The 14756-nt window shown below is 34.4% G+C and overlaps 1 protein-coding gene across 1 annotated transcript in view; it reads right to left on the bottom strand.

Annotated features, from left to right (window-relative positions):
* LOC111044615 (neurogenic locus Notch protein) overlaps window positions 1-14685 on the bottom strand; it is a gene marked incomplete in the record, with an annotated part of 280748 nt that extends 266063 nt beyond the window's left edge. Inside the window, 1 exon segment of the mRNA XM_039433417.1 lies at window positions 14382-14685. Within this exon segment, the coding sequence (XP_039289351.1) occupies window positions 14382-14466 (85 nt within the window).
* Window positions 14686-14756: the final 71 nt, after the last annotated feature.

The raw sequence follows: 14756 nt of genomic DNA, 5'->3' as shown, positions 1-14756 counted from the left end.
CTTGTCATATTGTACTTCTTCTTTTCATGTATTCTTCATCATCTTCTTCTCCTCCTCCTCCTCCTCCTCCTCCTACGCCCGTCTTCTATTTCTTCTCCTTCTCCTTTTGTCATTTTCTCGTTCTCCTCCTACACCTGTCTTCTTCTCCTCCTCCTCCTTCTCTAGTCATCTTCTTCTCTTGTCATATTGTATTTCTTCTTTTCATGTATTCTTCATCATCTTCTCCTTCTCCTCCTACGCCCGTCTTCTATTTCTTCTCCTTCTCCTTTTGTCATTTTCTCGTTCTCCTCCTACACCTGTCTTCTCCTCCTCATCCTTATCTTGTCATCTTCTTCTCCTTCTCCTGTCTCTTCATCTTCTTCTTCTTCTCCTTCTCTAGTCATCTTCTTCTTGTCATATTGTATTTCTTCTTTTCATGTATTCTTCATCATCTTCTCCTTCTCCTCCTACGCCCGTCTTCTATTTCTTCTCCTTCTCCTTTTGTCATTTTCTCGTTCTCCTCCTACACCTGTCTTCTTCTCCTCCTCCTTATGTTGTCATCTGCTTATCCTGCCTCTTCACCTTCTTCTTCTCCTTCTCTAGTCATCTTCTTCTCTTGTCATATTGTACTTCTTCTTTTCCTGTATTTCTCTTCTTTTTTTCCTCCTCCTCCCACGTCTGTCTTCTATTTCTTCTCCTTCCTTCTGCTGTGTTATTTTCTTGTTGTCCTCCTACTCCCGCCTTCTCCTCCTCCTCCTTATCTTGTCATCTTCTTCTCCTGCCTCTTCTTCTTCTTCATCTCTTGTCATCTTCTACTTTTTCTTCTTCAACTCTTCCTACGCCAGTCTTCTATTTCTTCTCCTTCACCTATCGTCTTCTTATTCTCCTCCTACTCCTGTCTTCTTTCCCTCCTCCTTCTCTTGTCATCTTCTTCTTCTCGGGCCTCTTCTTCTTCTCCTTCTCCTGTCTTCTTTTACTTCTTATCCTTCACCTATCGTCTTCTTCTTGTACTCCTACCACTCCTGTCTTGTTCTTCTCCTCCTTCTCTTGTCAACTTCTCCTTCTTCCTCTCTCTAAAAACTTTTGCCAAAGAAATGAATGATAATATTGCAAACTTTCCGGTACACCTGTACATATAAATCCCATCTTTTACTCCGAAATAGATTACGACAATTTATCTTGCATGTACACTTCATAAGCTATAGTAGATACTAAATAGGGTACAATCCTGTATAAGATACCTTGAGATAGGCTTCACAAGGATTGAATTCTGATTGCTTTCTGATAGAAAACCAAAACATAGAATTGGATTTCTCAATAGAGGAAACAGCCTACAGTGGGAGATGGAGATAGTCTCTCAGTTCTGCGGTTTCAAATGAACCGTACAATCTTAATTTATGACTAATTTTGTGGTCGAAAGTAATCACACAAGTTATTAGCTGTGCTAGTTGAGATCTCCACTATAAAATCCGTTATTTACAACGTTGAAATGGCTTGTAAATTGTATTTTTATTGGCATTACAGTTACATAAGTAATTAGCGCTATTGTAATCGTAAGGCACTCAAAAGATAGTATTATTGGAGAGGAAATTTGTTGGTTTTATTGATTTGGATAGTAATTTTCTACTGACTAGTTTGCTGAAATTGGTAATTTTTTGACATATTTCCAGTTATATTGTATTTTAATCGTAAGGCACACAAAAGATTGTATTATTGGAGAGGAAGTTTGTTGGTTTTATTGATTTGGATAGTAATTTTCTACTGACTAGTTTGCTGAAATTGGTAATTTTTTGACATATTTCCAGTTATATTGTATTTTTCAGTTGAATTGTCTTTGATTCTGACTTCCAGGATCAGGAATTCATATCTTCATTCTTTTATTTATTCTTTATTCATTCATAACATAAGTACATTATCAAAATGATAGGGAGAGAAAAAAATAAGGTAACCTTGTGCTATTCCTCTCCCAAATTTATATAAGGTTACACACATAGTTCGAAATAGGTTAAGTCTTGTAGTTGTTCACTTCACAAAATTTTCAGTCCTCAATTATTTTCAGAACGTAGATTTTCAAATTTAGATGCTTCAAGACCAAATATAGAAGATATATTATTATCACAAAAATATGAAATATTCACATAAAGAAATATGAATAGTTTTGCACGACCAAAAAACAAACTAAATATTCCAAAAGTCTTGTAGTTGTTCACTTCACAAAATTTTCATGACCCTAAGATATATTTATATTTCTTGACACAGTTTTAACTAAAGCTTCTGTCTAAAGCATACATTACCCAAGCTGTACAACACATCTATAATGAGGTCCTTGTTATAATGACAGTGGAGGAAGATAGGAGAAGTGTTGCCGATTCTCTGCCTTGCCATTGCCTCATATAGAGGATAGCTGATACTGGTATATCTGATGTAATATCAACTGTTCATTCTTGTAACCTGTATTAGAATTAATAATGAACAAAATATTTCATCTTAATCATTAAAAAATTCATCAAGAAATTATTGAAAAATATCATTGATTATTCTAAACGAGAATTAACAGTTAATATTACATCATTAAACCTGTATCAGCTACCGTCTATAGAAGGCGTTTGAGTTCGGCAACGTTGTTCTCCTATCTTTCTCCACTGCCATTATAACGTAGACCTCACTATAGTGGTTCCAGTATTTAGGTGATCGTATAAACATCAACTTTCAAACTCAGGTTTGATTTCTCTTCTATAATTATAGATCCATTGTCAGTTTCTACACACTATTACAAATTACTATTGTATTCTTCCGCCCCTGGGCTTTAGTCCTAACTAAACCAGTATTTAGAATCATATAAGTTGAGCAATATTGAAAGGATGTGTTATATTAATAGTTTGCCTCCTAATTAACAATACCTTTCAAGAAATCCATTCTACAGCAAAATGCACTTCAGACTGTCAGTTACTACCTATGAATAACAGTATAGTTTCCCATCAAACCAATGGTGACAGACAGAGTGAATCTAGTGTGTCTAATGAAATGGAAGACATTACTTTCCTTGTTCAGTTAGAAAGAGAGATACTGTCTAACGGTTTTGGGAAATTCGTTTGAGTTTGGCTAATGAGGTGGATATATATGTTTGTGGGATTTGATTATATTTTCCAGATGTCTAGGTTTTCCTTAATATATATATATATTTGCTACAGTTTCCTTATTATTTGTTAAATACTCATCTAGTGTCTGAGAAAGGTTAGCTATCAATCTTTTGACAGGTGACAGGTGATTAAAAGATGGATTCTGGGAATATCGGAAATAAGTGATTAAATTATTTGAAAGTTATTCTAATAGTACACATATTTTATTCTATTCGAAAGGAAAATTGTAGTTTTATTCAATAACTTTAGTATAAATATCAAAATCGGGGACCGAGCTTCGCTCTGGAGTACAAAAGCATAAAAAATTCATTACGAAAGAAGAAATTATAATAACATTCATAACATTAATACAGAAATGTTCTATCTAATAACAGTAAATTGAGATTAATTCCCAGAGGAATGCAAAAATTTCCCTCACAAAGGCCCAGTAGCACAAAAGCCGGTTAAATTTTAATCCTGATTAACTTCACGTGAACCAAATCAGAGAAGACCATTTCAAAAAGATGGATCTACTGGAATTAATCAGGATTGAGAATAACCCGGCTTTTTTTGCAACCGGCACTAAGTACCTGATTGAATGATTACAAAAGTTCAACAGCTGAGTCATAATTTTGACACAGTTCCACACACATGAACTCGCTAACTCACTTCCATCACCAACAGACGACGAAATAATTATTATCCAAGGATGTTTTTCCAAGGATGAATAATAATTATCCTTTTAATGTCCTTCAGCGAGTTTTCCCAGGGATGAGACCTTTTGCAATCGAATCTTTATATTATAAACCTAATATGTTCTGAATTTCATGAGAATCGTTATAGCAGTTTTGGAGATCCGGTGAAATACAAACATATAAACATCTAAACATACAAACAGAAGTTGCTCGTTCAATAGTATAGGATATAGGTAATTGTTTTGTGATTTTGTTATATACCTGATGTCGATATATTTATAAAAATACAAATTTCAATAAAGAATGATAAATAACACCAGAGCTTCCTATAGCTAATATAATTTGCCTGGTCTTATCCCAATAGAAGTATCTGATTCAACAATGCTTGTCAAAATTCGTAAGAAATCCAGATAATATGACTCAGATATTTAGCTAAAGCCACACCCTGTTGGTACCAATCAGGCTGTATATTAAAATATTGACCTCGTAGACAATTTGTATTCTGATTCATTGAGAAACTGCAAACGTTTTCCTTAATGAGACATCGTAGGTCATAAATTAATTGGTTATTGTTCTCCCCTGACTAAGTTCATCATTCTTGTTGTTCCGTTATCTCTTGTTTCTTGTCTTTATTCGTCTTATCTCCGTCTTCATTCTTGTTGTTTCTTGATGTTTCTCCATACTGTTTCATTATCAGCAAGTCTCCTCATATTATTCCTCTCTTCTTCAGCTACCTTTCACTCTATCTACGTATAAAATCTCCACATTTATTTCTGAGGAATTTTCGGCAACTATCACAGATATCTATTATAATGAATAAAGGGCATTAGTGATTAGTGTGATTTTGAGGAGCTCATTTTCCTAGTAGGTTACCCACATCATTCAATTCAACACATTGAAACATAAAGTATGAAGGTAATTGAACGAGTGTCAGGGGGGCGCGACAGTCGAGACCGACGACAGTCGATGCCTGCGACAGTTGAGGACTGTTTTCCAGTCCTCTACGGTCGTAGGCCTCGACTGTCGGGAGTGTACGAAAATTGAAGAGTCCTCTACTGTCGCCTAACGCAGGCGACATTTGAGGACTCTTTTTTAGGAGTCCTCTACGGTCGCAGGTCTCGACTGTCGGGGCTGTACGAAAATTAGAGAGGCCTCATCTGTCGCCTAAAGCAGGCGACATTTGAGGCCTCTTTTCTAGAGTCCTCTACGGTCGCAGGTCTCGACTGTCGGGGCTGTACGAAAATTAGAGAAGCCTCAACTGTCGCCTAACGCAGGCGACATTTGAGGCCTCTTTTTCAGGAGTCCTCTACTGTCGTTGGTCTCGACTGTCGCAGGACTCTTCTGTCGTTTGCCTCGTTTGACATCGACCCGTGTCAGGGAGTTCTCACTTTTGATTTATTGAAGGTCAAGGTAGTAGTCCGTCTGTTTATATGTTCTACAAGAACTTTAGAGAGAATTGATCAATCGTCTTCAAATTTTCAAAACGTATTCTTCAAACCTATTATTATCCTGCAAACATGTCTCTGGAATTTGTTTCAATACAATCACTATGACTTGAAATTAATTTTTCAAGCCTTAATTTCATCATCCAACTCAATCCAAGAAGTCACTAAAAATCCTGTTTTCTTCTTTCTTAAACATTTTCAACTACTAATACGTTCAGCATTACATGTGGCTGGGATTTGCAGTTCTACAAAACTATGACTCCAGGGTTGATTTTCCCCATATTACGTCATCAGGTTACCTCTCTTCTCTATAAAAACGTTTGGTACGTACCTATATACATGCAGTTGTATTATACACATAAAGTACTACACCTATACAGTTCTACAGTATATATTAATAGACAGTGATTCAAGTGATATACAGGGTGAAACTTTATAACTCCAGGATATAATACTATTCTCACCACAGTCTTTTCCTGAATGATCAGTTGATATTCTATTGCAATACTTTTTAGCTATTTAGTTCCACGTTTATCCTCCAGGGGGCATTTTTGCTGTTCGTTATTACACCTTTGTATCTATATCTATATCTATATATATATATATATATATATATATAAAAGCGAAATGGCACTGACTGACTGACTGACTGACTCACTCGCATAAATAAAAATCTACCGGACCAAAAACGTTCAAATTTGGTAGGTATGTTCAGTTGGCCCTTTAGAGGCGCACTAAGAAATCTTTTGGCAATATTTTAACTCTAAGGGTTGTTTTTAAGGGTTTAAAGTTCGTCTTTTAGCATGTATATTCTTCTTCTCCCAATCACTTAATTTATAATTGAAATTTCCATATCATATGTTACTATAGAACTATAATCTAGATAGAGTACCTCTTCGAAACAGTTGTTAACTGGCAACTAAATTAATAATTTTGTCAGGTTGGCATTAAGTTGAGTTGACTTTGTTAGGTTGGCACCAAGTTGAAGATTTAAATGCATTTATCGCGGAAAAATTGATTGGGCACTGCTACTTCAATCCTGGGAATATTATATTGCTAGCAGTCAGGCTCGCTTCGCTCGCCATATCCGTTTAGCCAGCCGTTTAGTCTGGACCCCTGACTGGATTGTCCTAACATATGATAACAATGCCCAAATGAAAAATGCAGGCGAGCAAAGCGAGCCTTCTGATCTTATTCTTGGACGATCCAGTCGAGCCCCCTGGCTAGACGGATATGGCGAGCGAAGCGAGCCTGACGGCTAGTACCTATAGATTATCACAAATAATACCAACAGTGTATCTGTAATATAGATATATTTAAGTTGGTGTAGTCTGTATTTGAACTTTTCAAATATAGATGTAGCATATTACAATAGATATATTAATATCAGTGTTACTATTATATAGATATATTTCAGCTGGTGTAGTATAGATGAGACGTTTCAAACATAGATATACCTTAAGCCTATGTAGTACAGATTGAGAGTATGATATAGATTGAGGCTAGGATATAATATAGATATATCGTAAGCTTACGTAGCATAGATTAAGCGTTAGAAATACAGATATAGAAAGAGGCTAGGGTGGCCTAAGGGTGTAAATGGTATGCTGAGCTGCAAAATGATGTATATTTTGCTATATGCACGACTTTATTACCTTTACTGCAATGAAAAGTGTATGGTTGGCTCTGGCTCAATACAGCAGTATTTCAGATATTTCAGCCCTCAAGGGCTTGAGTCACGCTCTCACTCTCTCTGCATCCTATCAGATTGGCGGTCAGAAATATACTTTCTGCTTTTTCTCCTTCTTCTTCTGTACCTTTCCCTTCATCATCATCATCTTCTTCTTCGATTCTTCCACCTCTTGTTCATCATCCTGTACTTCCATTTCTTCTCCTGATTAATTATCTATGTCTAGGCTAGCTTTGGATTCATTCTATCATCATCTTAGTCTTCTTCTTCTCCTTCTTCTTCCTCTTATTCGTGTTCTCCTCATAATTCTTCTTGCTCTTCTCCTCTTTCTACTACTTCTTCTCCTTCATCCTTTTCATCCTGTCCTTCCATTTTTTCTCCTGATTAATTCTCTATTTTCTCTATGTCTAGGCTAGCTTTGGATTCATTCTATCATCATCTTAGTTCTTCTTCTTCATCCTCTCCTCCTCCTTCTCCTTTTGATTATCGTGCTATTCTCCTTTTTCTCTCCCCTAGATCAATTCTCTATTTTCTATTTTGGCTTTATTCTGTATCATCTACTTTTATTAACATGCAATCCTTCTCCATCTCCTCTTTCTTCTACTTGCTTCTCTTTTCCCTGTCTCTTCTCTTTTGCTTCTTCTCCTCGTCCTTCTTCTTCTTCTACTCGACTATTATACTTATTTCATTTCCTTCTCTTCAATCATTTGCCTTCCATTTGAAGCTAGTGTTCTTCTTCTTGAGTCCTTTTTTATCCCATTATTTCATCTTCTCTTTTTCTTCATATTCCCTTCTCTTTCTTTGCTCTTTGCCATCTTTCATCGTCCATCCTTTCTTGTATATCATTCTTCCTCTTTTCCTCTCTAAAACGTTCATTATTAAACACTCCTCTTCATTATTAAACTTCCTCTTTTCCTCTCTAAAACGTTCATTATTAAACACTAAGTGCCGGTTGCACAAAAGCCGGTTAAATTTTAATCGTGGTTCCACGAGAACCAATCAGAGAAGCCGTCTTATTAAAAAGGCCTTCTCTTATTGGTTCTCGTGAAATTAATCATGGTTAAAATTTATCCGGCTTTTGAGCAACCGGGCCTCAATCTCTCATCAAACTTGAATAGAATCTTGTCCTTTCCAACTTAAATGTATACTGTATCAACCTGACCACTTAATCGTCCTCAGTATCACCACGAGCTTCCTATCCGCAGACACAAGTAGGAGCTTCCTGTGTGTAGAGGAACGTGGCCAGTGATTACTGTGGTCGGTTCTCACGGTTCCATTTGGTCCTGGCTTCGATACCCGCCAGACATACTGGACATTTCGAGCCGAGCAATCATTACTCGGCTGAAATAATAACAGTAACCGGCCATATTAATCACAATTTCTAGTTTCATATGAATAATCTGATCGGGATATTGTTACCATTATTGTTCTACCTAAGGTATGTTGGTACCAGAAAGAATATAAACTCGATCCACCTTGAGAATTCGTGCTTCTTAAAAGGATCGAATAAAATGATGAAATATAAGTGTTCCAAGAAATTGACCGCAGCAGGGATTACTCATCACATGCATTACTTGATCAGAGTACTAATCTCTAATTGACCGAGCGAAGTGAGGTCTGAGCTTGAATTCGACTGTTCATTCTACGTGTGTGAATCCAATTCTCACTTCCATATAGGAGAGTCGGAACTGCAATGGTATTATAGAACTTTATTCTGGTTTCTTGTCTTGATTTATTTTTGAGGTTTCTATGTATAGTGCCACATATTTTCTGAAACTTTGAAATTTGATTGTATACATCAATATATGTATCATATGTTACATCATTACCAAGATAGTTGACATTTTTCACTTGTTCTATTAATTTTCCGTTCAATTCTATTTTGGTTCTAATTGGATATTTCCCTTTGAATGCCATTGATTTGGTATTTATAACTGATATTCTCAAATTGTAATTTTCAGCAACTCTGTCCAACATGAAAACTGATTTTTGTAAGGAATCTTCATTTTTCTGAATTATTACTAAGTCGTCTGCATACATAATTGAATTTACAAAACTATGGGTTGAGAGCTGTAAACCTGAGTCCACTAAAGTTTTCCATGTTCGTAACATGTCGTCAACATAAATATTAAATATAGTCGGCGATATACAACAACCTTGTCTAACCTTCTCTTAATGTTCAAATGTTTCGCATTTACGGCAAAACGCGGTAATAGATTTTCATGGAATTTGACCGGTGTGTTCCTTTTTAATTGCGCATCGACGTAAATACAAGGTTTTTGGAAATTTTGCATTTCAAGGATAATATAAAAGGAAAAATGAGCCTCCTTCATACGCCAATATTAGAGTAAAAATCAGACTATAGAATTATTCTTCATAAATCAGATGACAAGTGATTACTCAGATATGTGGAGAAGCCAGTCTATTGCTGTATTTCCATAAGGTAACTATTTCCTATAGTTTCAATCAGGTGCTTGTGGATGAGAATACTGCGTGAGGTCTACTGTTCACAGAACTACTAGTATAATAAAGAAAAGAATTGGCTTATGCTCGTACGGGATGGGAAATACACGAATGACGCATCATCACGTCTCAACTACTCAACTGATTAACTTGAAATTTTGCATATAGATTATTAATTTAACCAGGGATGGTTATAAGCCTACTTTAAATTCTTGAAGAATTCAGTAGGTCAAGTTTTTAAATAGACTCTTGCGAAGCACGGGTCACCTGCTAGTCTATAATATGATGAAGGAAAGAATCGTCTTATACACATACGGGATGGGAAATACACGGATGACGCATCATCAACTACTCAACTGATTGACTTAGAAGCAAATAGGTTACTACTAACAATAGTGGACTTTGTGGGACTTTAAATAGGTATCATTCTCAGCAAAAATAATAAAATAATATAAATAAATAATACTTAATCGTCATAAATGTCGAGAGAATGCTTTCGCTAGCTGCAAATACTGATTTTCCTAAGCAAAATAAAAATAGAGCAAATTTGTCAATAATCTTTGAAATTTTGTTTAGTTTAATTTGCATTCGATGAGTGATAAGATGAGAGGTCCCTATCTTGTGACTGAATTAATGTTGATGAAGCAGGCTTATGTCATAAAATAAACAGGACTTTAAGAACGAAATATATGAAAAAAATTATCAGAAAAATAGGCATTAATATCTCCACAGTTGGTCATAATTTAGGTGGGCCAAGATAAACAATTGAATATTTTCAAAGAATATTGAATCATTTATCAATCTTCGATCATTTTGGTAGAGAGTTAGTGGGGAGGATATTTTTAATATTCTTTCCGAAGAATGGACATTGATATGTCCAAAGCTCCGCCAATTTATGTAGATGCATAACAATATGATTATTATCTATAGTTATTATATTACAAACTGCTTTTTCATATCATATACAGTTCAATAATTATTTTCTTAGTCTATATTATGTAAATTCATCTATAATTTTGCTGTATTGTAAGCTATTGTGTATAAGTGTATAAGCCAGTATATATTGTAATCTACATAAATAAAGTACTCAATCAATCAATCAATCAATCAATCAATCAATCATAGTCTTTGAACTTGATTATTCCTAAATCTTGCTGCTCTAATAAATCAAAATCAATAATTGATGAGAAGAGAAACTTTCTAAATTCAATAGACTCTTTCGAGATGAAATGAAACTCCTCAATCAAATCTTCACTGTAATTTTTAGTAACCAATCCCAGATTGATTTAATAATAGCTAGCAGGTAACCCGTGCTCCGCAAGGGTCTATTTTAAAACTTGCCAAACTGAAAACTTGACTGAATGAAATCTTGAAGAGTTTAAAATAGACCTCGGTTAATCAAGAATCTATATACAAAATTTCAAGTTAATCAGTTGAGTAGTTCAAACGTGATGATGCGTCAAACATAATTTTCCTATTCTGTACGTCTATAAGTTGCCAGTTCATTCCTTTATTATAGTATAGATGTATATAGCAAGCCTATTAAAGAGGTCCCAGATAAGAATAGAGTTCAGTAAACTGTAAATAATAAAATGGCGGACCCTTTCAATAGAACAACCTTGAAATGGAGGGTTGAGGGTTGAAACAGTCGACAAGAACTGGTCACTTTCTACCTGAGCCTCTCACACCAATTTCGAGCGCGAAAAGGGCAGACCCTTCACAGACTTTTCACAGACGCGAGACGAACTTGGTTTATGAATTTTACATGTTTCAATGGGAGGTTACCTCGCTTTGAAATTGTTCTATTCTAAAGGGGTGGTGTTTGAGAAAAGAGAAACGTTGAGTGGTAGATTTTCAACTGGATTGTTTTTGGGAAGTTCATCTTTAAATAGAAGAGAATAATATTATGTACTAGCAGGTAACCCGTGCTTCGCAAGGGTCTAATTCAAAACTTGACAAACTAAAAACTTGATCTACTGTAATCTTGAAGAATTTAAAATAGGCCTATAACCATCCTTGGTAAAATAAGAATCTATATGCACAATTTCAAGTTAATCAGTTGAGTAGTTCAGACGTGATGATGCGTCAGACATAATTTTTCTATCCTGTACGTGAATAAGCCGATTCATTCCTTTATTATAATAGATTGGTTTGGTTTGGCTTCATAATATTAGTAAGCTTCAAAACCCCTGAATCATAGATTGACACTAAACACCTTTTACTTTCAAATGCTAATGAATCGATAATTATTATTAAACGAAAATCCAAATTAAATCCTGTAAATCACACCGAAGACTTCTGTAATAATAATAATAATAATAATAATAATAATAATTTTTATTTGTTCAATACAGTACAGTCATTATGAATCACAACTATACAATTGAACATTGTTATGTACATATTACAAATTATTGACAACTAATTAAATATTACAAATATTGACAACAGGGTAAAAATCTAGATGGAAATTCGATGAGCGCTACTATTCAAAATTTAATTGTCATCCCTTTTACTTTCTTTACTAAGACTCGAAAAATGCACAAGAACTGTTCAAATTATTGGGAAAAAATAGAATATCTTAGTTAATAGTATCAAATGACATTATTGTCTTAATTTTGATGAATTGCATTCCGGAAAATCCGTTCTTAAAATGGAAAAATGTCGCCGAAAATTCTGAAACTTGAATCTGAATTTGGATTGTTTCGTTGTACGAAATTCGCATCTTTGGAGTGATATAATATTTCGTCTGATATGCGAAATGAAGGAAGAATTTTGAAATTTGTGGTGTAGTCAGATTTGCTGGTGGAATGTGATATGAGTATCGTCTATTTTCTTCTCCGTTTATGATTTTCTTTTCCTTGTTAAAAACGTGGGAGTAGAGAATTTCACGTAATGAAATGTACACCCATCCAAACGCAGTGCAAAATATACGTTGCCTACCGTCGCAAAAATATTATTGTATATAATACAATAATTGGTGATTGTCAATAAATGAAATGAATACAAATTCCAGGAATTCATTACGAAGAAAAATTGATAAACTTCGCTAATTGCTTCGAAAATAAATTAGATGTAACTGAGTCAATAATTCGTTTAAATAGAAACTAATTCAATACTGAAAAGGCATTTCAAAGTTTTCGAATTGATTTATACAGGTTATTTATTTATTTAAAAGTTTAATTAATATATATTTAGATGAGGTGAATGAAAAGACTAAATAAATAATATTTTTTTACAGCAAAATAATTTTAGGGTAGGTACGTGTAGGAAGATTACCGGTTATTGAAAAAGTTTTGTACTATCATCATTGATAAACTGGTTTATCTGATTACACTTTTGACAAAAATAGGGAGTAAGAAAAGATTAGATAAGTTAATCAATTATTCTATTTTGATACCTTATATTTGCAGAATAAAATGGCCTGTAATCAATTTTTAATAGGCTACAGTAAACAAAATCCTGTCTAATATTTTTTGAAAGAGCTCTCTACTCAATAGGTACAGTTAACATTAAAACAAGGTTGACGACATGAATGAAAATACCGTACGGTACGTAAATTAGGATAGTTCGTTCAAAATTTGCTGAACCAAGAAAGTACAAGAAATCATATTACCGGTCAAATTAATATAGAAATAACTACATAGGACCCTTTTGCAATTAGAAAATTCAAATTTAGACCTATAAGAGAATACTTTATTACAATATATTAGTGGTATTTTCAACCAGTTTCAGGCATTTCAAACATCAAGTTGGCTGTTTATGATTGAATAATTAGGTTTCTATTTCTATAGAGGGCCAAATCGAAACCTGAATCAATAGAACTCTTGCTATCTACTGTTGCATCGGAACTTATTGAATTCCAACGAAATCCTTAGAAAATAAGATTGAAAACAAACTCTATAGTCCTATCTTATTGCATTGGAAATTTGGAAATTATCACTTCTTTTACCGATTGGAATATATACATATTTTGAGCTTCCAATGAGTTTGGTATAACATTTTCGCAGGGAAATTGATTATACTTTAATATAGTAAATTTTATTCAAATAACACTAACAACGCTTAAAACATCAATTTTTCTTCCCTCGGGCTCCTCGCGGACCACTTCCAGAGCTTTTGCGGACCACTTTTTGGAAACCACTGATCTAGATAAATATGCCGAAAGATAGATTTCAATTTTATTGTATTTCCTTATTTAATTAGTACCTTGAATTCCTCTTGTTTTGAGGCAAAAGTATGTAAAGTAAGCGTAAAAAATGTGAACGGTAATAAAACTAAAATTAAAACAGAACATACATTACGATAAGTCTCAAACATGGATACAGTAATCAGTTTCTGAAGCTTGTTTTAGATGTTGATCGATGTTTTCTATTAAAAAAAGCATATATTCATGTATTATCAAGTAGAAAATGAGTAAAACGAACTTAAAACCGTAATAAAAGGACGAAATATGTATTAAAACAGCAGCATATAGGATCAGTACGGTATCTGCCGCTCAAGGATTTAAGGATTTAAACGATGATTTTGTTTATAAAAGACAAGATTACTGAATTACGATTTTGAAACTCTTCTGAAAATAAGTGAGTAATATGAATAAATCGTTGGAAATAAACCGAAAACATTAAAAAAGTAATCGACAAAAAAAACATGGAGCATCGTTGTCAGTTGATACCGCTTCTTTAAAAGTTTTCAACGAGGTTTTAGGTTATAAAACCGCGGATTTCTCTATTTAGCAGTTGAAAATATAGTATAACAAACCAAAATCAATGAGAAAATAGTTGAAAATAAGTTAGAAAAGTAGTCAACTCCAGGAAAAACAGTTCTAACCGCTTTTCGAAAAGTTTTCAATTGCGGTATTTTGAATAAATGCTGCCGATTTTTATGTTTTCGGGGTGTAAATTTGTGTTTTTGGGTGTAAAATGAGAGGATTTTGAACGTTTACTATTTGAAAATAGTTTAAAACTAAGGATTGAAGTGAAACACCAACCTGTTACAGCCGTTGGAAGGTCCAGTAAGCAGAAACCAAGCAAGATGAGCACTGGAAACAGAAAATAATCCACACGTCGCCTCATGGTGAGAAACGACTCTAATCCAATTCACACAATCACATTAGTTTGATTGACACTTGACACGCACTTAAACACTCACTTTATCATCGAAAATAGTGTAAAATATATCACAAAACACAACACTCAGTCATGGCCACTAACCTACAGAACGCGAGATCTAAACAACTGCTGGCTTTGTCTAAGTTGAACCAACGGTAGGCCCTCTGAAACTCAACTGCCTGAAGGAAGTCAGCCAGCGTATTGTATCACTCCGCCGGCTGGACTGTGGGAAAGAAATTTCAACTAACAAACTT

Source organism: Nilaparvata lugens, chromosome 7 (assembly GCF_014356525.2).
Source record: "Nilaparvata lugens isolate BPH chromosome 7, ASM1435652v1, whole genome shotgun sequence".
Lineage (NCBI taxonomy): Eukaryota > Metazoa > Arthropoda > Insecta > Hemiptera > Delphacidae > Nilaparvata > Nilaparvata lugens.
Note: the sequence above shows the minus strand (reverse complement) of the source record. Positions and strands in the feature narration are given on the sequence as shown.